This window comes from Pantherophis guttatus, chromosome 3 (genome assembly GCF_059756535.1).
Source record: "Pantherophis guttatus breed Tessera chromosome 3, ASM5975653v1, whole genome shotgun sequence".
NCBI classification, from domain to species: domain Eukaryota; kingdom Metazoa; phylum Chordata; class Lepidosauria; order Squamata; family Colubridae; genus Pantherophis; species Pantherophis guttatus.
Window position 1 is genome coordinate 35266194 of NC_142065.1, and position 14425 is coordinate 35280618.

At 35.2% G+C, this 14425-nt stretch overlaps 1 protein-coding gene across 7 annotated transcripts in view; it reads right to left on the bottom strand.

Moving 5' to 3' along the window:
* Positions 1-830: 830 nt before the first annotated feature.
* Positions 831-14425, bottom strand: part of CHD6 (chromodomain helicase DNA binding protein 6) — a 156125-nt gene continuing 142530 nt past the window's right edge. For all 7 annotated transcript variants that reach the window (XM_060689691.2, XM_087889274.1, XM_034414085.3 and 4 more), the window contains 7 exons: positions 13280-13425; positions 11903-12109; positions 10881-11324; positions 8132-8314; positions 7925-8044; positions 6266-6370; positions 831-4782 (listed from right to left, as the gene is read on the bottom strand). In XM_060689691.2, coding sequence (XP_060545674.2) covers positions 3889-4782; positions 6266-6370; positions 7925-8044; positions 8132-8314; positions 10881-11324; positions 11903-12109; positions 13280-13425 — 2099 coding nt within the window. In that variant the 3' untranslated portion in view covers positions 831-3888. The remainder of the gene's footprint in view (positions 4783-6265; positions 6371-7924; positions 8045-8131; positions 8315-10880; positions 11325-11902; positions 12110-13279; positions 13426-14425) is intronic.

Genomic DNA, 14425 nt, shown 5'->3' on the forward strand with positions numbered 1-14425 from the left:
TAGGTAATTGCCAGGTTTGGGTTCAAAATCTGAAATCTTTTCTCAGCAATAATGGTATTTTTTAGATATATTCCCTTCCCAAAGGCTGATGTTCTGAGATGGGAAGTAAATACTTATTCTGATAAACACTTATTTTGTTGAAATAGCAGGAAGATAGCAGCTCAATTGTGGGTCATCGAACAAGGCGCAAGTGAGAATTCACATATGATAAACTCTGAAATATGGTTTATAAACTATAATTGTTAATTTTAACTATGTTAAAACTATGCAAACAATATTAATGCTTGGCAAGATTTCTGCACTCATTCTCTGATGGTAGGGACAAGGTTTATCATGCTCAGAAGTTTTCTATTCAGATCAAACATGACAACAACTGAGTAGCTTATCAGCTAATACTGGACCAAATTAAGATAGAAATAACGGAATTTATACAATCTCGTAGGTTCTTTTTCTTTAAGAGAAAGTGCATCGATGAGATTCAAGTCAAGTCTCTACCCAGCTTCAAATTTCTTGTATATTTTTTTCATTTAAAACATTGAGTGTAGATGTATTATTGCAGTGATTACTATATATTACAAATTTTACAATGCATGCCTATAATGAAATTGATTCTCTTGAAAGTTATCTGCTTAAGTAGAATATTCTAAATAAAATTTTATTTTTATATTAAATCCTGTCAACCAAGATTCGGGTTTTTAAAAAATCTTCATATTCTGGTTAACTTGTTGTATACAGAGATTTTGAATGACAACCTGTTTATCTTACACAAAGTATACTATTCCTCTTCTTAAAAAAATAACAGATTTAAGAAATCAGAGCAAGCATGTTCATTTGCGATTTTTCTTTTGGAAATTTAATATTGAAATCATTTATTGGTATCTTCATTGTAGCACATTCTTCAAAGAGATTCTCAGGATCTCAGCTGGTGAAACTACCACATTTTGTTCTTGCTAGTTAAACATGCTGTGCAAATTCAGTGGATGATATGCATGAATTACTAGAAGATTATCCTAATAATGAACTTATTTGAAAATCCATAGGTACACGAACTGGAAATATTCTAATTATATAGCTTGGGCTTCTCACCACGGAAAAGTACTATCAGATGTAAGGGATGGCTTAAAAATAGTACTTAATTTCTTGAATTATGTGTAAATATTCTATAATCAGAGAAATACCCTAAGCTATTTTTAACCGTTACAGAGTTATCACAGCAGGGTATTCTTGGGTCAATCAGAAAATACGAAAGAAAGAAAAGCTGCAGGCCAAAATGGTGCTCATGCTAAGAAAAAGGCAATTCATGTTTAGTTCCAAATCAAGCAAAACAATCAGAAATAGATTTCCTAGAAAAAGGTATGTACATTTTTTTTTTTTTGCAAGGCTCAGCCAAGTTTTTTTTTTAAAAAAAGAAACACATAATATAGGCACTGAATTCAAAAATTAAAATTTTGACCTTTAAATCTATGCATTGTACAAGCACAGACACTTTATTTTAACAGCACATCTTTTGGTGATTTATGTTGGTGTGAGTGTTTATGAAGTAAATGAGAAATTCGCATGTTTTTAAAATGGATATGAAAAAAAGCCATTTATGCCTTTCACTGTAAATAAGCCAGAACAGCTTCACACTGCAAAAGGGTCACATATTGAAAGTCAAACGAAGCCTACAAACATACATTAAAAAAGAAAGGACAAGGTATATAGAACATGCTGACAAACTAAAATTCAGTTTCAACCCTGTTCCTTATAAATGTCACCCTGCCAAACATTCGTATATATTACAAGTAGACTCCAGATAGAGATTTGCATCCATTGACAGTAAGGCTTTCAAGATATATGAAGTTTTATAGCATTTGTATTTTAAGGATTTAGGGCAAATACATGGTTTTTCTACTAAATAAAAAGTTATTAGTACTTAAAAGGTTCAAAAATATATCAAGTGATTTTTTTTACATAAATAAATTATATTGATTTTGGATTTAACAGCTGAAAAAATCCTCTTTGCTTCCATTGGAGGCAAAGCTGAACAAAATGTTAGTCAAACAGAGATAGCAGCACTTCTAAGAAATCTGTCAATAGCCATACAGTATCTGTCCTATACAGCTGTATTAAGTAGGGTCTATAATATTATCCAATTGTTCTGCAACAGTGTAACCAAATTATGTAATTTGTTGATATTGATTCCAACCCAATAGTATAAATTCACTGCAACATGCAGTCTTATTTTAATTTATGGATAACAGACTTCTTTGAGATGCTAAATTTAACATGTACATACTTTAAAATCCCAAATGTATAAAAGACAATGAAAAAAGCATCATAAATAAATAATGCAAACTGAAATAGTTATGTCAAAAACATTTGGACCACCTGATAAATTAGCAAACGGTAAAAGGAAAAAAAAATAAAAATACAGTAAATTGTGACAAACCAAGTGTGAAACTGAATACTAGCATACACTCCCAAGCCCCTTTAAATGGTCTGCCATTTAAACATCGCACCACATTGTTTTTCAAGTCTCAAATCACGAGCTATAAATTAGAACAAGCCCAAGTGAAAGAAAAGTGACACAGGAGTAGGAGTAAAGATAACTATGTAAGAACTGCTTTTGGATGCAATTCAACATTAAAAATTGGCATATGTGTTTAAACAGTTTCATTTAAAATACAAAACGTATATGTGGAGATGCTGGGTAATATCATTTAAGAGTGCAAGGGCTCAAGAGGAATGGAAAGAAATAGCAAAAATGTTTCACAGTCTGATAAAGAAATGAAGGATAAAGCCAAGTTATGAAACTTTGACAATCCCTGCTAAAGGCCAACTATAATGGAAAAATCCATTCCACAGCTTTTAAAAAATCAGTTTTCAAAGTTTTCACGAAGAAAGAAAAAAAATGATAAAACTTGGGTCCAGTCCCCACTTAAGAAAATTTCATTGCTTTCTTCTTCCCTGGGGGAAAAATGCCAAGTGCCTTTGTGAGAAATGAGTAGTACAAAGTTGAAAAAATAATTGGTAGTTATTATAACCCTCTTCATGCCACTGTATTTTTTTTTAATAAAGGTAAGTTGTGCATAAATTTCTCAGCAGGAGCTGAAATGGGCTTGGTATCTAAAGAAAAAAAACTGAAATGCATCTTAAACATAAAACAAGATTTTCTTTTAGAAATATAAAAGTTAAGTAATCTTTCCCCTTACAGCAGTTTGTTTCCAAAACTTTGTAGTGTGAATAGGAAGAAATTATATATCTACTATTAATGCCTTAAAAAAAGAAATGAATATATGCATTTCAATCATTAGTTATATACTTCTGTCTATACTACTATTCTAGTAAACATGATAAAATAGGGAAATACTTTAAATCAAAAAATACACATTAGCACTTACTATAGCTGTGCTTTTTACTCCAAAATACAAGATTTGTTTTTTTTTAATTCAGTGTCATTGTAAAAACATCAACCTTTTCCTGTGTTCTTCTGTGTTTTCTCTAAAAGAAGCACTTTCTTTTACCAGATTTTTTTTCTTTTACACAAGCAAGCAGTTTTGGGAATGACCACATACTTACTATTATTTGGAAGAAGGGAGGGATGACCAGTTTTAGAGATGATCGGATACTTTACTATTGTTTGAAAGAACGGAAGGGTGAATAGTGGACAAATCAACCAAAATTCCGTTCCTCCCACACTGTTAGAACACTGCTTATTTCTATGGCAAGACCTTGCAACTATTAAAATGTCACCATAGTTTTCTTACCAGGAATTAGGTAGATAATATTACTTACAGAAACACAGTTTTTATGAAGGTGAGGTGGGGACAAAGAGCAATAACAAATATTTATGGGATGAGAAACAAGCCACAATATTTTTTTCAGGAAAAAAAAAAACAAAAAAATCTAATTGATATCTTTAATTTCTTTTAACTCCTCCTCTTCTGCTGGTACATCATGTTCATGCTCCATTGACACATATGGTATTTGTTCTGTACAATTTTGCATGTTAGCATGTTCCTTGTCAGATAGTGAGAGCATTTCTGGTTCCACATTTGCTAATTCCCCTTTAGTTTTCTTTTTTTTTCTTTTCTGACTTTCTAGGCTTGTTGCCTCCGAGTGTCTGGTTTGTTGAAGACCTGGCAAGGCCATACCAATACCAGGAGAAAGAAACATTGAGGGATATATCAGTCCAGATGACATTCCAGGAATAAGAAATGGGTTAAAGGCTACAGGACTACTGGTTGTTATTGCAGATTCTGACTGATCAGAAAATGAATTAGGACTCAATTTGTCTTCAGAAACAGTTTCTATTTTTGAACCTTGGGTATTCTGTTTGTCTTCAGTTTCATTTTCTGAATGTGTTGTACCACTTTTAGTTGTGCTTGCTAATGAAGTTGGAGCAGTTGAAGTACAAGTAGTAGCTATTGATGGATTAAGAAGTCCTCCAACACCAAACATCTGTGGCACAGCAGCCATGCCTGGTAACATCATTGGCAACATACTCAGAGTACTTTTGACATCCTCACCAGCAGGTACTGCTGCAAATCCAGCAGGAAAGCCAACCAGTCCAGCCAAAGGAATACCTTGCATGTTTCTCATACTCTGAAGTCCTACTAAATCCATTCCAGCTATAAGTCCATTCATGAATAATGGTCCCATTCCAGACGAAGCATCTGCTCCTATTCCCGGAGCTTTAAAGAGTTCACTTCTTGGCCTTCTTCCTCTTCGTCGAGGTCCAACATCTCGGAGTACAGGCTCAGTGAGAATACGATGAAACTTGGTTTCAGGTAAAAAACCCTGAGAATGGAAAAGAAAACACAATTTCCACAAGTTATTGCTAAGGATAATGAAACTCTGAGGTTAACAAGGATCTTAGCTGTATTTCCTAAAGAAATATATTCTCAAATATCATTCTGTGTTATTCAAAATTATGGACCATGCAGAGACTTTCATAAAGACAAAACTATTTGCATAGAAATCTGATCCTTGATTTTGTAGGTTAAGCTATGTATTCATTTAAAAGTTGTCAATTTCCCCTAAAATAGTGCAATTTTTAACACATGCGAAGTGGTATTGGATTAGGAAAGCAATCCTTCTAATCCAGGATTCTTTCACACAATGGTCAATGGCATGCATACCTACTCAGAGCTGCCCCACTGAGTTAAACAGAATTTATTTCTAAGTAAGTGGATTTGGAACTTCAGACTCAACTATTTTATTGTAGATTATACTCAATAATACTGGAATGTTATTCATTCTGTCTCTTACCCACTCATTTCAAGAAGAATCTAAATCTTTTAAAAATGTTGTATTCTTATTGAAAAATTAGCAAAAAATATTATTGCAGTCAACATAAAACTCTGAGATTACTTTGGAGATGCATTAAGGATGAAACCCTGAATAGAAGGAATCATATGAATCATAGAATACCTTCTCAATGAATTTAGTAGGAGAATTTAGTAGAATTTAGTAGGAAAAAAAATAATTAAGTGATTACTTGATATTTTGGCTGACTGTTCATACAAATGAAACATCAGTGCAAAAAGGCAATTCGACAGGGGTTATTGAGCTATGTGTCTACATAAAAATGATTGATTTATACATAAGGCCATCCACAATATATTTGCATTTTGGCTTAACATGCTGTATGAAACCAAGTATTATGATTTGTGGCTTAACATAATGTGTAAACTCAGCGGTGCCTTATTCAAATGATCGGTGGTTAAAATAAATGTGACTTAAGTCAATCTGTCAACTTTGCCATACAGTATATCTCATATTTAACTATACCTCAGGGATATCATTAAAATAGTATTACAGTTGCATATATTAGAAACTCTTCTACTTGTCTATGAAAATAGAAGGGTAGGGGAAAGAAGATAAAACAAAAAATGTTTATTAACTGTTCAAAGTTACCACTGTGCTGAAAAAAGTGACTCACAACTGGTCTTTGCACTTAATACCATCAGTGTCCCTGTGGCCCCATGATCACAATTCAGGCCCTTGGCAACCGGCATGTTATTTATAGTGGTTGCAGTATCCTGGGATCATATATTCACTATTTGCAAGCTTCCAAGTTGGCTTCCGACAATTCAGTCAGTGAATTCGCTTAATGACCACAGTGTTTCACTTAATGATTGCAGCAAAAAATAGGCTGAAGTCATGTGATGAGTCATTTAATGACTGCACTGCTTAGCGGTGGAAAGTTCCTATCCCAATTGTGGTCATAAATTGAGGAATATCTGTAATGGCACAGATTTTCTCAAATGTTTTTACTTACTGAAAGCTTAACTATGTCAGACCAGTCTGCTGCAACGGCATACTCCATATTTGCATCAAGCCACCTTGGTAACTCCTTCAAAGCTGGTGCCATGGCTCCCCCTAACTGCAAAACACAGGGAAAGAGTGACCTCTTTTGCATACAACTTCTAAGCCACACAATTAAGCATTTAACTATTTAGCTCTCCACTTATTTTACAACTGATCATTTCTTGTCTTTTTAAAAATGAAATATTCGTTTATTTTATGCTGTTAATACCTTATACAAGAAAGTAAGTATCTACTTTCCTAGCTTACTCTGTACTAATGAATGCCACAATGTGGGAAGACCCTTCAGACAGAAAGAAGAAACATAGTTGATACAGTATTTTAAACAAATATTCTTACAGAGGAGGAGCAACAAATATTTGTTCTTCCTCAGGAAACTTTAGAGAGGCAGAAATATAAAAATCCTAATCATGTCCAGGAGACAGCTTAAAACTAAAAGTAAACTTTTACAAAAAAATTCTAGAGCTCGTTATTCTTAACCCAATTGCTCTACAAAGAATTTTCTACCTTTATTTTACTGGGAAGGAACCTAGTGATATAAATCAAATACAGTAAATATTATGTATTTACTAACCAATATGAACTCAACAATGTGATGAGAAGATTGCCAGGTGATAGAGACAAAATTCAAGATGATAGAATCTAGCTTATATGTGCTTTCCTAAGGCTACAGCATGAGAATAGTAGTATAAATCTCCACCTAATGCTTGTGTCTCTTTAATTCCTACAATGGATTCTGGAGAAAACACTTTAATACTGCCTATTTTCTCAGTCAACAAATTTAATCAGCAAATAATTGTAGCTTGCCATATAATACAGCTAACTAAACTTTCCAGATTTTAATAATCAATTTTCTGAATTGATACAGTTCCAAAATGTTTTTTTAAAAATATCAGATTATCCTTCCTTAGCAGTTCCCAACTTCAGAAATAAAGGGGTCTACAGTTTTAAACACCAGGCCAAGGTTTTTATGAGAAGCATATCTACTTGGAGACACTTATACTTAAATTATTCCAGTGCTACTCCTTTCGCATATGCAGTTCAAATGCATAAAGCATAGGACAGGATTGTAATGAAGAAATAAAGGATAAATCTTAGAATTTTCACTTCCTTCCCTAAAAGGAAATAGACGGATAAAGACCCAGATCAAATTTCCAGATTATGGACTGACTGACTGACTGATTGATTGATTGATTGATTTGTCAGAGTGCGTACAGTATGTCATTTTGAGACAATCCAGGAGCAAAATACAAAGGTTTGTCTTTCAAATAGTGGTTTATCTACAAGGAATATATACATACATGTACTAGGCAAAGTGAGGCAATCAATCATCAACTATAGCACGAAAGCACACACGGGGAGAGAGAATGCCTTGACAGGGCCTCTCTTATATATACAACCTCTTAAAGTGATAAGTTAAATAACCCTGCTGACTCATTCTCATTGCATCACCATTTCAGTATTACAGCATTACAACATTACAGTAGCTGGTCAGCTATTAAATCATCATTACCCTGACATGATTGGAATAGTATGATGTGAAATAAAGGCAGAAAAAGCTCTACTGGCTCAAGCCAAAGACTACATTATTTGTAAGAATATTTCCACTTACCCTCCGCCCTGTGCCCTTGTGCACCACAGGCACCCGTTCCTCTCCAGTAAGAGAATTTATGTCTAGCTTGCTAGGATCTTTACAACGCTGCCTTCTCTGTTTAGGCTTTTCTATAAAATTCTGAAAGGAAAAGAAAGAGTAAATATGAGTGAATCCCAAACAATACTGCAATCCCAAACAGCACTGGAATACAAAGCTTGCACTTACTGTGCCAAAGCCAGGGATTTCGAGAGTGTAATCAGACTGCTGTCTCAACCAATCCAGAAGACTCTTGTTTGGAACAATCTTATCTGTCTGGACATTAGTAGCTGGAGCTGTCTGTTGACTTGAGGTAGTTATAACTGGCCCATCTGAATTAGAATTACTTGTTATGTTCTGACCTTCATCTTCCTGAATAGCGTAAGGAGGAGAAACAGAGAAAAAAAGGCAGGCTTCAGATATAAATTCTAATATTTTACATATGTATATATGTAGATTTTTACTGCATAAATTACAATTGCTTGTAAGGAAAGAGACATTTAATCTTTCAAATTTCATGTTTATCATTATTTAATCTGGGTTAATGACTGACACAGAAACTTTCAGAAATTAGCTCTTCTCTGGCTTCAATTTAAGTATTATTATTTGATCCCACTGAAGCCCCAGCAAGTATTAGGATCCCCAACTGTTCTTAGATTTATTCTATTACTTGCTCTTAATGCGATAAGACACATTTTAAAAATATTGAATTGCTTTAATGCTTTTGTTGGATTTAATACCTAAAGGAAGAAATCTACAGACTAGGGATATGCTGCATTAAGATAGCAGTAGCAGCTGAAAAAAAATTGTCTGGGGAAGATGGGAAGAAGATAGATACACACCTTTCCTCGTATCTGGAAGCATATGTTATTCTTGGCTACACTGGAATCTATCAAGATACTGAGAATGAAGGACCTTTCATATGTAAGGGATGGCCAAAAGATTTACTACACGTTACTAATGCTATGTGTTGCTTGTCAATAATTGGGTTAGACTTTTTCATCAAAGCAACAAGGAATAGTACTTTTGAACTCTTCGATTAATTTGTCTGAGTTGTTTTGCTTATAATAAAACTTTCCAGTCTTTTAAAAGATTTAATATCATATCTCATTACAATAATGCATATATGATTGTTTTCTTTGTGTTAACTACTAATTATATCTGACATAGCCTTCTATTTTGGATATGTGGCTATTGTGATGATCAGAAAGTATATTGAAAGAGGAGAAAATAATCCACACGGTTCAGATACAAGACTAAATCCATCAAAGATCCAGGTAAGCTTGGCAAAAAAATCAGAAGTTCACTTCTGATTAGCAGCAGCTAATAACAACGTATGGCTTTTAATAAAATACGTTAGAGAAAATGCCACCAGACTTTTTCTGATTTTTTTGACAACATACACTTAACACAGCTGTCTTCCTACAGAAAAGCCTGGGAAATTCAAACTTCAAGTAACTAATCAAAAGCAGGCAACTTCCACTTCCTCAGGTGAGTTCCTAAAAGAAAGGAGTCCCACTCTATTAAGTTTTGTTCTTTCGCCTTCATTCCAGGAAGAGATGCCTCAGTTAAGTAAGAAATATCATCCAACCTGCAGGATTGGAGAATTGGAAGGAAATCGCCATTTAGAAAAAAATGGAGCTAGATGCAAATTAGGCTCAGCTCAAAATATTGTATCATGGATTAATGCAGTATGAAATCTAAAATTTGTTACTACCGGTTCTGTGGGCATGGCTTGGTGGCGGGAGCGGGGGGCGGGTAATGTGACTGGGTGAACAGGTTGTAAAAAAATGCTTTCAAAAGGCTCTGAGGATCCTAGCTGAGTTTCCTGATCGGCAGAGGCTTTTTTTCTTTTAAATGCCTCTGATGATCCAATCAGAGTTGCCTGATCGGCAGAGGCTTGGCAACTCAGCTTGGATCATCAGAGGCATTTAAAAGAAAAAAAGCCTCTGCCGATCAGGCAACTCAGCTGGGATCCTCAGAGCCTTTTAAAAGCATTTTTTCTATAACCTCTGAGGAGGTTGTAGAAAAAATACTTTTAAAAGCCTTTGAGGATCCCAGCTGAGCCGTGCGATCATCAGAGGCTTTTTTTTTTTTACTTTTAAAAGCATTTTTTCAGCCAAAGAGGTTGTAGAAAAAATGCTTTTAAAAGTAAAAAAAAAAAGCCTCTTATGATTGTGCGGCTCAGCTGGGTATGGGGGGGAGCACGGATTTTTGCTACCGGTTCTCTGAACCACCCGCCTCCATCACTACTGGATCAAGCAATCTGAACCGGGAGCATTTCACCCCTGGATTAATGTGAGCTGTTTCCCTGTATCTTAATCTTATTTTGGACTGAGAATGTGTCTAGATATAGGGATTTACATCTGGAGATTAGCTGTGAATTAAAGCAGGATTCTGAGCAGGATGAGATTTTACGTTTCTCCATTGTCCTAAATTCTCATTTAGGTGCTTAACCTTGATCTAGACAACCGCATCTTCTGAAAACACTAGTCTCATCCTTATGGCGAATTTTGCTTACATTTCAGCCACTCTACTAGCCACAAAAAAGAAAGAAAGCTGGAAGCAGAACAAATGTTTCTAATTTTATTTCTCTCAAATTTTATAGAGTAGTTTTCTCTGTAAAGAGAGAGAGGTGACAGTGGCCAAAAGTGCTGTGCCCACATCCGGGATTGTGAAAGAGCGCAACAGTAGGGATTACGGGACAGGGGCTTGAGATCCTTGATTCAGGAAGCCAGAAGGGTTTAGTTGTTTACCGTGATGGATTTTTTAGAACTATTGCTAGTGAGCTTCCCTTTCTGCTGAGTCTAGGTCTCCAAAGCAGCTTTCAACAATTGTAGTTAGAAGATCTCCGAAGGCTGTAACAAGTGCCCACTGGGAGTTTGGTCCATTGTCCAAAGAAAAGTGAAAACAAATGAGTATGGGGATTTGTACTCACGGGCAGCCCTGTCTGGAGGCTTCTCTCCTTCAAAAGTATCAGGTCAATCCCTTCCACATTTTTTCTCCTACCCCGTCGTCTTCTGATAGCAGCATCATCTCTTCGTAAGCTTCCATTGACAATCTGCCCCGTGACAGGATGAATAAGCCCGGCTTGAAGGATTCCAGACAAGTCCATGCCAAGGGAGCCCTGCAGAGCATTCACTGTTCCTAATTTAGGTATATTTGTGCTCATTGAAAATGGAGTGCTGCTTGCTGAAGTTCCATCTGGCACTCTTGAGAGATCTACTGCATCCCGCCAGCCATTTAATACAGCTGAAGGATGAGAGTGGGATGCTACAAGCTGATCAAGACTCCGGTGCTTGGCATCTCTCTCCATTTCAAATTCATATGATTGCCGGTGCTTGGATTCATCTTTGACAAAGGTGGGAGCCAGAAAAGTTTCCTGTGATTAAAACCAGAGCCAAAAAGGTAACTTTTTATGATCAGTGGTACAGAATGTACAGCTGCAGAATCTATAGCACTCCTTTACAAAAGGGATGCCTCCATGCCCGTAACAGTTAGAAAAGTTGACTTCTGCTCCTCCATCATTCCCTCCTTTACTGAAAATATTAAGAAAATTATCTTGAAGAAAGATACAATCTCTCTTAGAGTGGTAGTGTCACATTCAAATGTAATTTAAATTAAAAACAGAATTAATAAATCTTCATCTTATATTTTCCCAACATATTCAGGGAACTCCCATACAATTTTTTTTCTATAAACATCAAAGAGATGCAACCTCCCACTAAGGAGTTATATTACTAACTGGATATTTGGACCACTAATAATAATAAATAAATAATGTAAATGAGATCTCTCTGGGAGCCCACATTAATGGTCTTCATCGTCTGCCACATAACCTTGATACACCAAATATATCAGCACATAGTAAGTACAACGAAACAGGAAATATGCAATAGATTTCTATATAGGAACAGAAGTCTGAAATATGATACAAATAACTTTTAATAGAATGGATACCTTTGGAAGTTGTGTCGCTAACACTCCATTGCTGAAACTGGATTCAGAGACTTCTGGTTCAGTATAGCCACTCCTATTGCAAGTACTGCTGACTAAGGCAGGAGTGGGCATCATATATGGTATGTCAAAAGATTGACTGGAAGAAGGCCACTTTCCCTTTAAGATTGCGTGACAGATGTTGTCAATACGGTTAATGATCACTCGATCCTGCCAAAGAATAGATATTCTTTGTTTAGTTGTATATGTTCCCATACTCTCATAATGCTTGGGGAAACTAAAATTAGTGAACAAACTAAACCTAGGACTCTTTTTCGAATAGGAGGTTGAGAGATTGATTAGGCTGTGTATTTACTATTCTGTTTTTCAAGAATATTATCATGCTCCAGGCCTGGGAATGCAGACACATAGTTTTTTTGTTTTGTTTTTTTAAGTTACTCTTATGAATACAGTACATACCATATCAAGAATTTATGCATTGAATCTCTAAGAGTTTGCACATTAAAAAAAAGCATGAGATTATTAGTTTCTGTCTATAAAGTATGTCAACAACACCTATTTCTCCAACGTGATACTCTCTGGAATTGCATTTTAGGAGGAGGGAATCAAGATGGGGAGGCAAATAAAAGAAAAGATGGTAGATACTATGAAGGAAGGTTGCCACAGAATATCACTGATTGAATGGCCAATGATGAAATGAGATCAACATTTCTGTTTTTCTAAAAATAATATCTGCTTTAATATATATTTTTTTCAAAGGAAAAATGGCCCAACCTTTATAAATATGTAAAGCAGGAAACTAGTACTACATACGTTCACAAAGAAAAGGAGCTGTGATCTTGACTGTTTGACCCCCTCCAAAGGATGATTATGCCATTAGAATCACACATACAAAACATTTTCTACTCTGCATATTAAAAAACACAAATACTTATAGAAAGTAAAGTTCATGTATATCAAAACACAGCATAACATAAGTAGCATGGCAGAAGAATGTTCAATTTACAGAAATTAATCAGAGCTACATCGAAAACATTGTTAATTTCTTATTAATTGGCACCTTCCTGTATGAAGTATAGAAATAAAGAAAACTTTATTATGATTTCTGCAGCTTAGAATGATCTGTGAATCCAGTCAACAAGACAATCCTCAGATGGCTGAAGGCTCATTAAAATAAGTCCTCTTTTCTAATGAGAAGGACACAATTTTTTTCCTTGATTTATCTTCTTTAGAGTATGCTCTAAAGATACACCCAGCAAACCATATAATTCCAGATATTGATGTGAAAATCTTGAGAAGATATGGGAAGTTCTCACTCTCAGTTCTCACTGAACATTGCTCTAAATCCTTTATTTATGCATACTGAAACTACAAAGTTACCTTAGGCCACTCTGAGAAAGAGTAGAGTGTCTTCTCCTGTAAAAGTTGAGCTATGGTAGGCGCACGAACATCATGAAGTTCATCACTCTCAGGAACAGCAAATGCGGAGCTCTTACTTTCATCTTCAGAAAACTTCTCAAAGCCATCTAGAATTTAAAAAAAAGTAGACTTGAAACTACTACATTGATGACTCTCAACAAATGACTGAAATAAAAGATACTTAGATGTCAGTTGCAGTATTCACTGTTTTGGAGCTTTCTTCACTCCTAAAATAGCACTTAGACATATACCGTTTCATAGTGTTTTACAGCTCTCTCTAAGCAGTTTATCTGGGTCCTCATTTTACTAACCTCAGGACGATGGAAGTCTGAGTCAAATGGTAGTGCTGTTATGCAGAAAAATGGCTAACATGGATTAGAACTTGAAATATAAAACAAACAGTAAAGACTATAATAAACTATAATTCTGAAATATTCCTGAAGAAACTAAAATATTCATTAAATAATTTACTGTGCTCTTCGAACATGACAACAGATTTCAGACACTGCAATTAATAGCTAACTGAAAAACTAAACACTCAAACGTCACACAGCAGAAAACCTTCTTTGGAGGAATGGGAAAAATAATTCCTCCCAGTTGATGTCAGAGAGTGGTAGACAATTATAAGAATCACCTACTTGAGCCTGTTTCTGCCAAAGGGGCAATAAGATGTAGAGCTGAAGGCATAACTATTATTATTAAACAATAACATTATTAAACTTGTATGCCACCCAATTTTAATCATCTCTGGGTGGCTCATAGCAATCAAAGAAAGTACAATAAAATTTAAAGAAAAAGATTTAAAAAATGGCAAGTACAAAAGACCAGATAGAATAAAGTGAGGTGTCCCACTTTTTTTCACCAATAGCTTGGGTGAAGACCCAGGGCTTCAAGAACTTGTTCCAGAGGACAAGTGCTACTATAGAAAAGGTGTATTTCTTGTGGTCCCAATAGATAACTGTTTAATTGAAGGTACCCAAAGTGTGCCAACTTTGCAGAATTAAACCAGTCGGGCAGAAGATATGGGAGAAGTCCCTAAAGGAGCCAGGCTCCATACCATGTAAGGCTTTGTCCTTATTTACTTTTAATACATAAGGAACTGGCTTA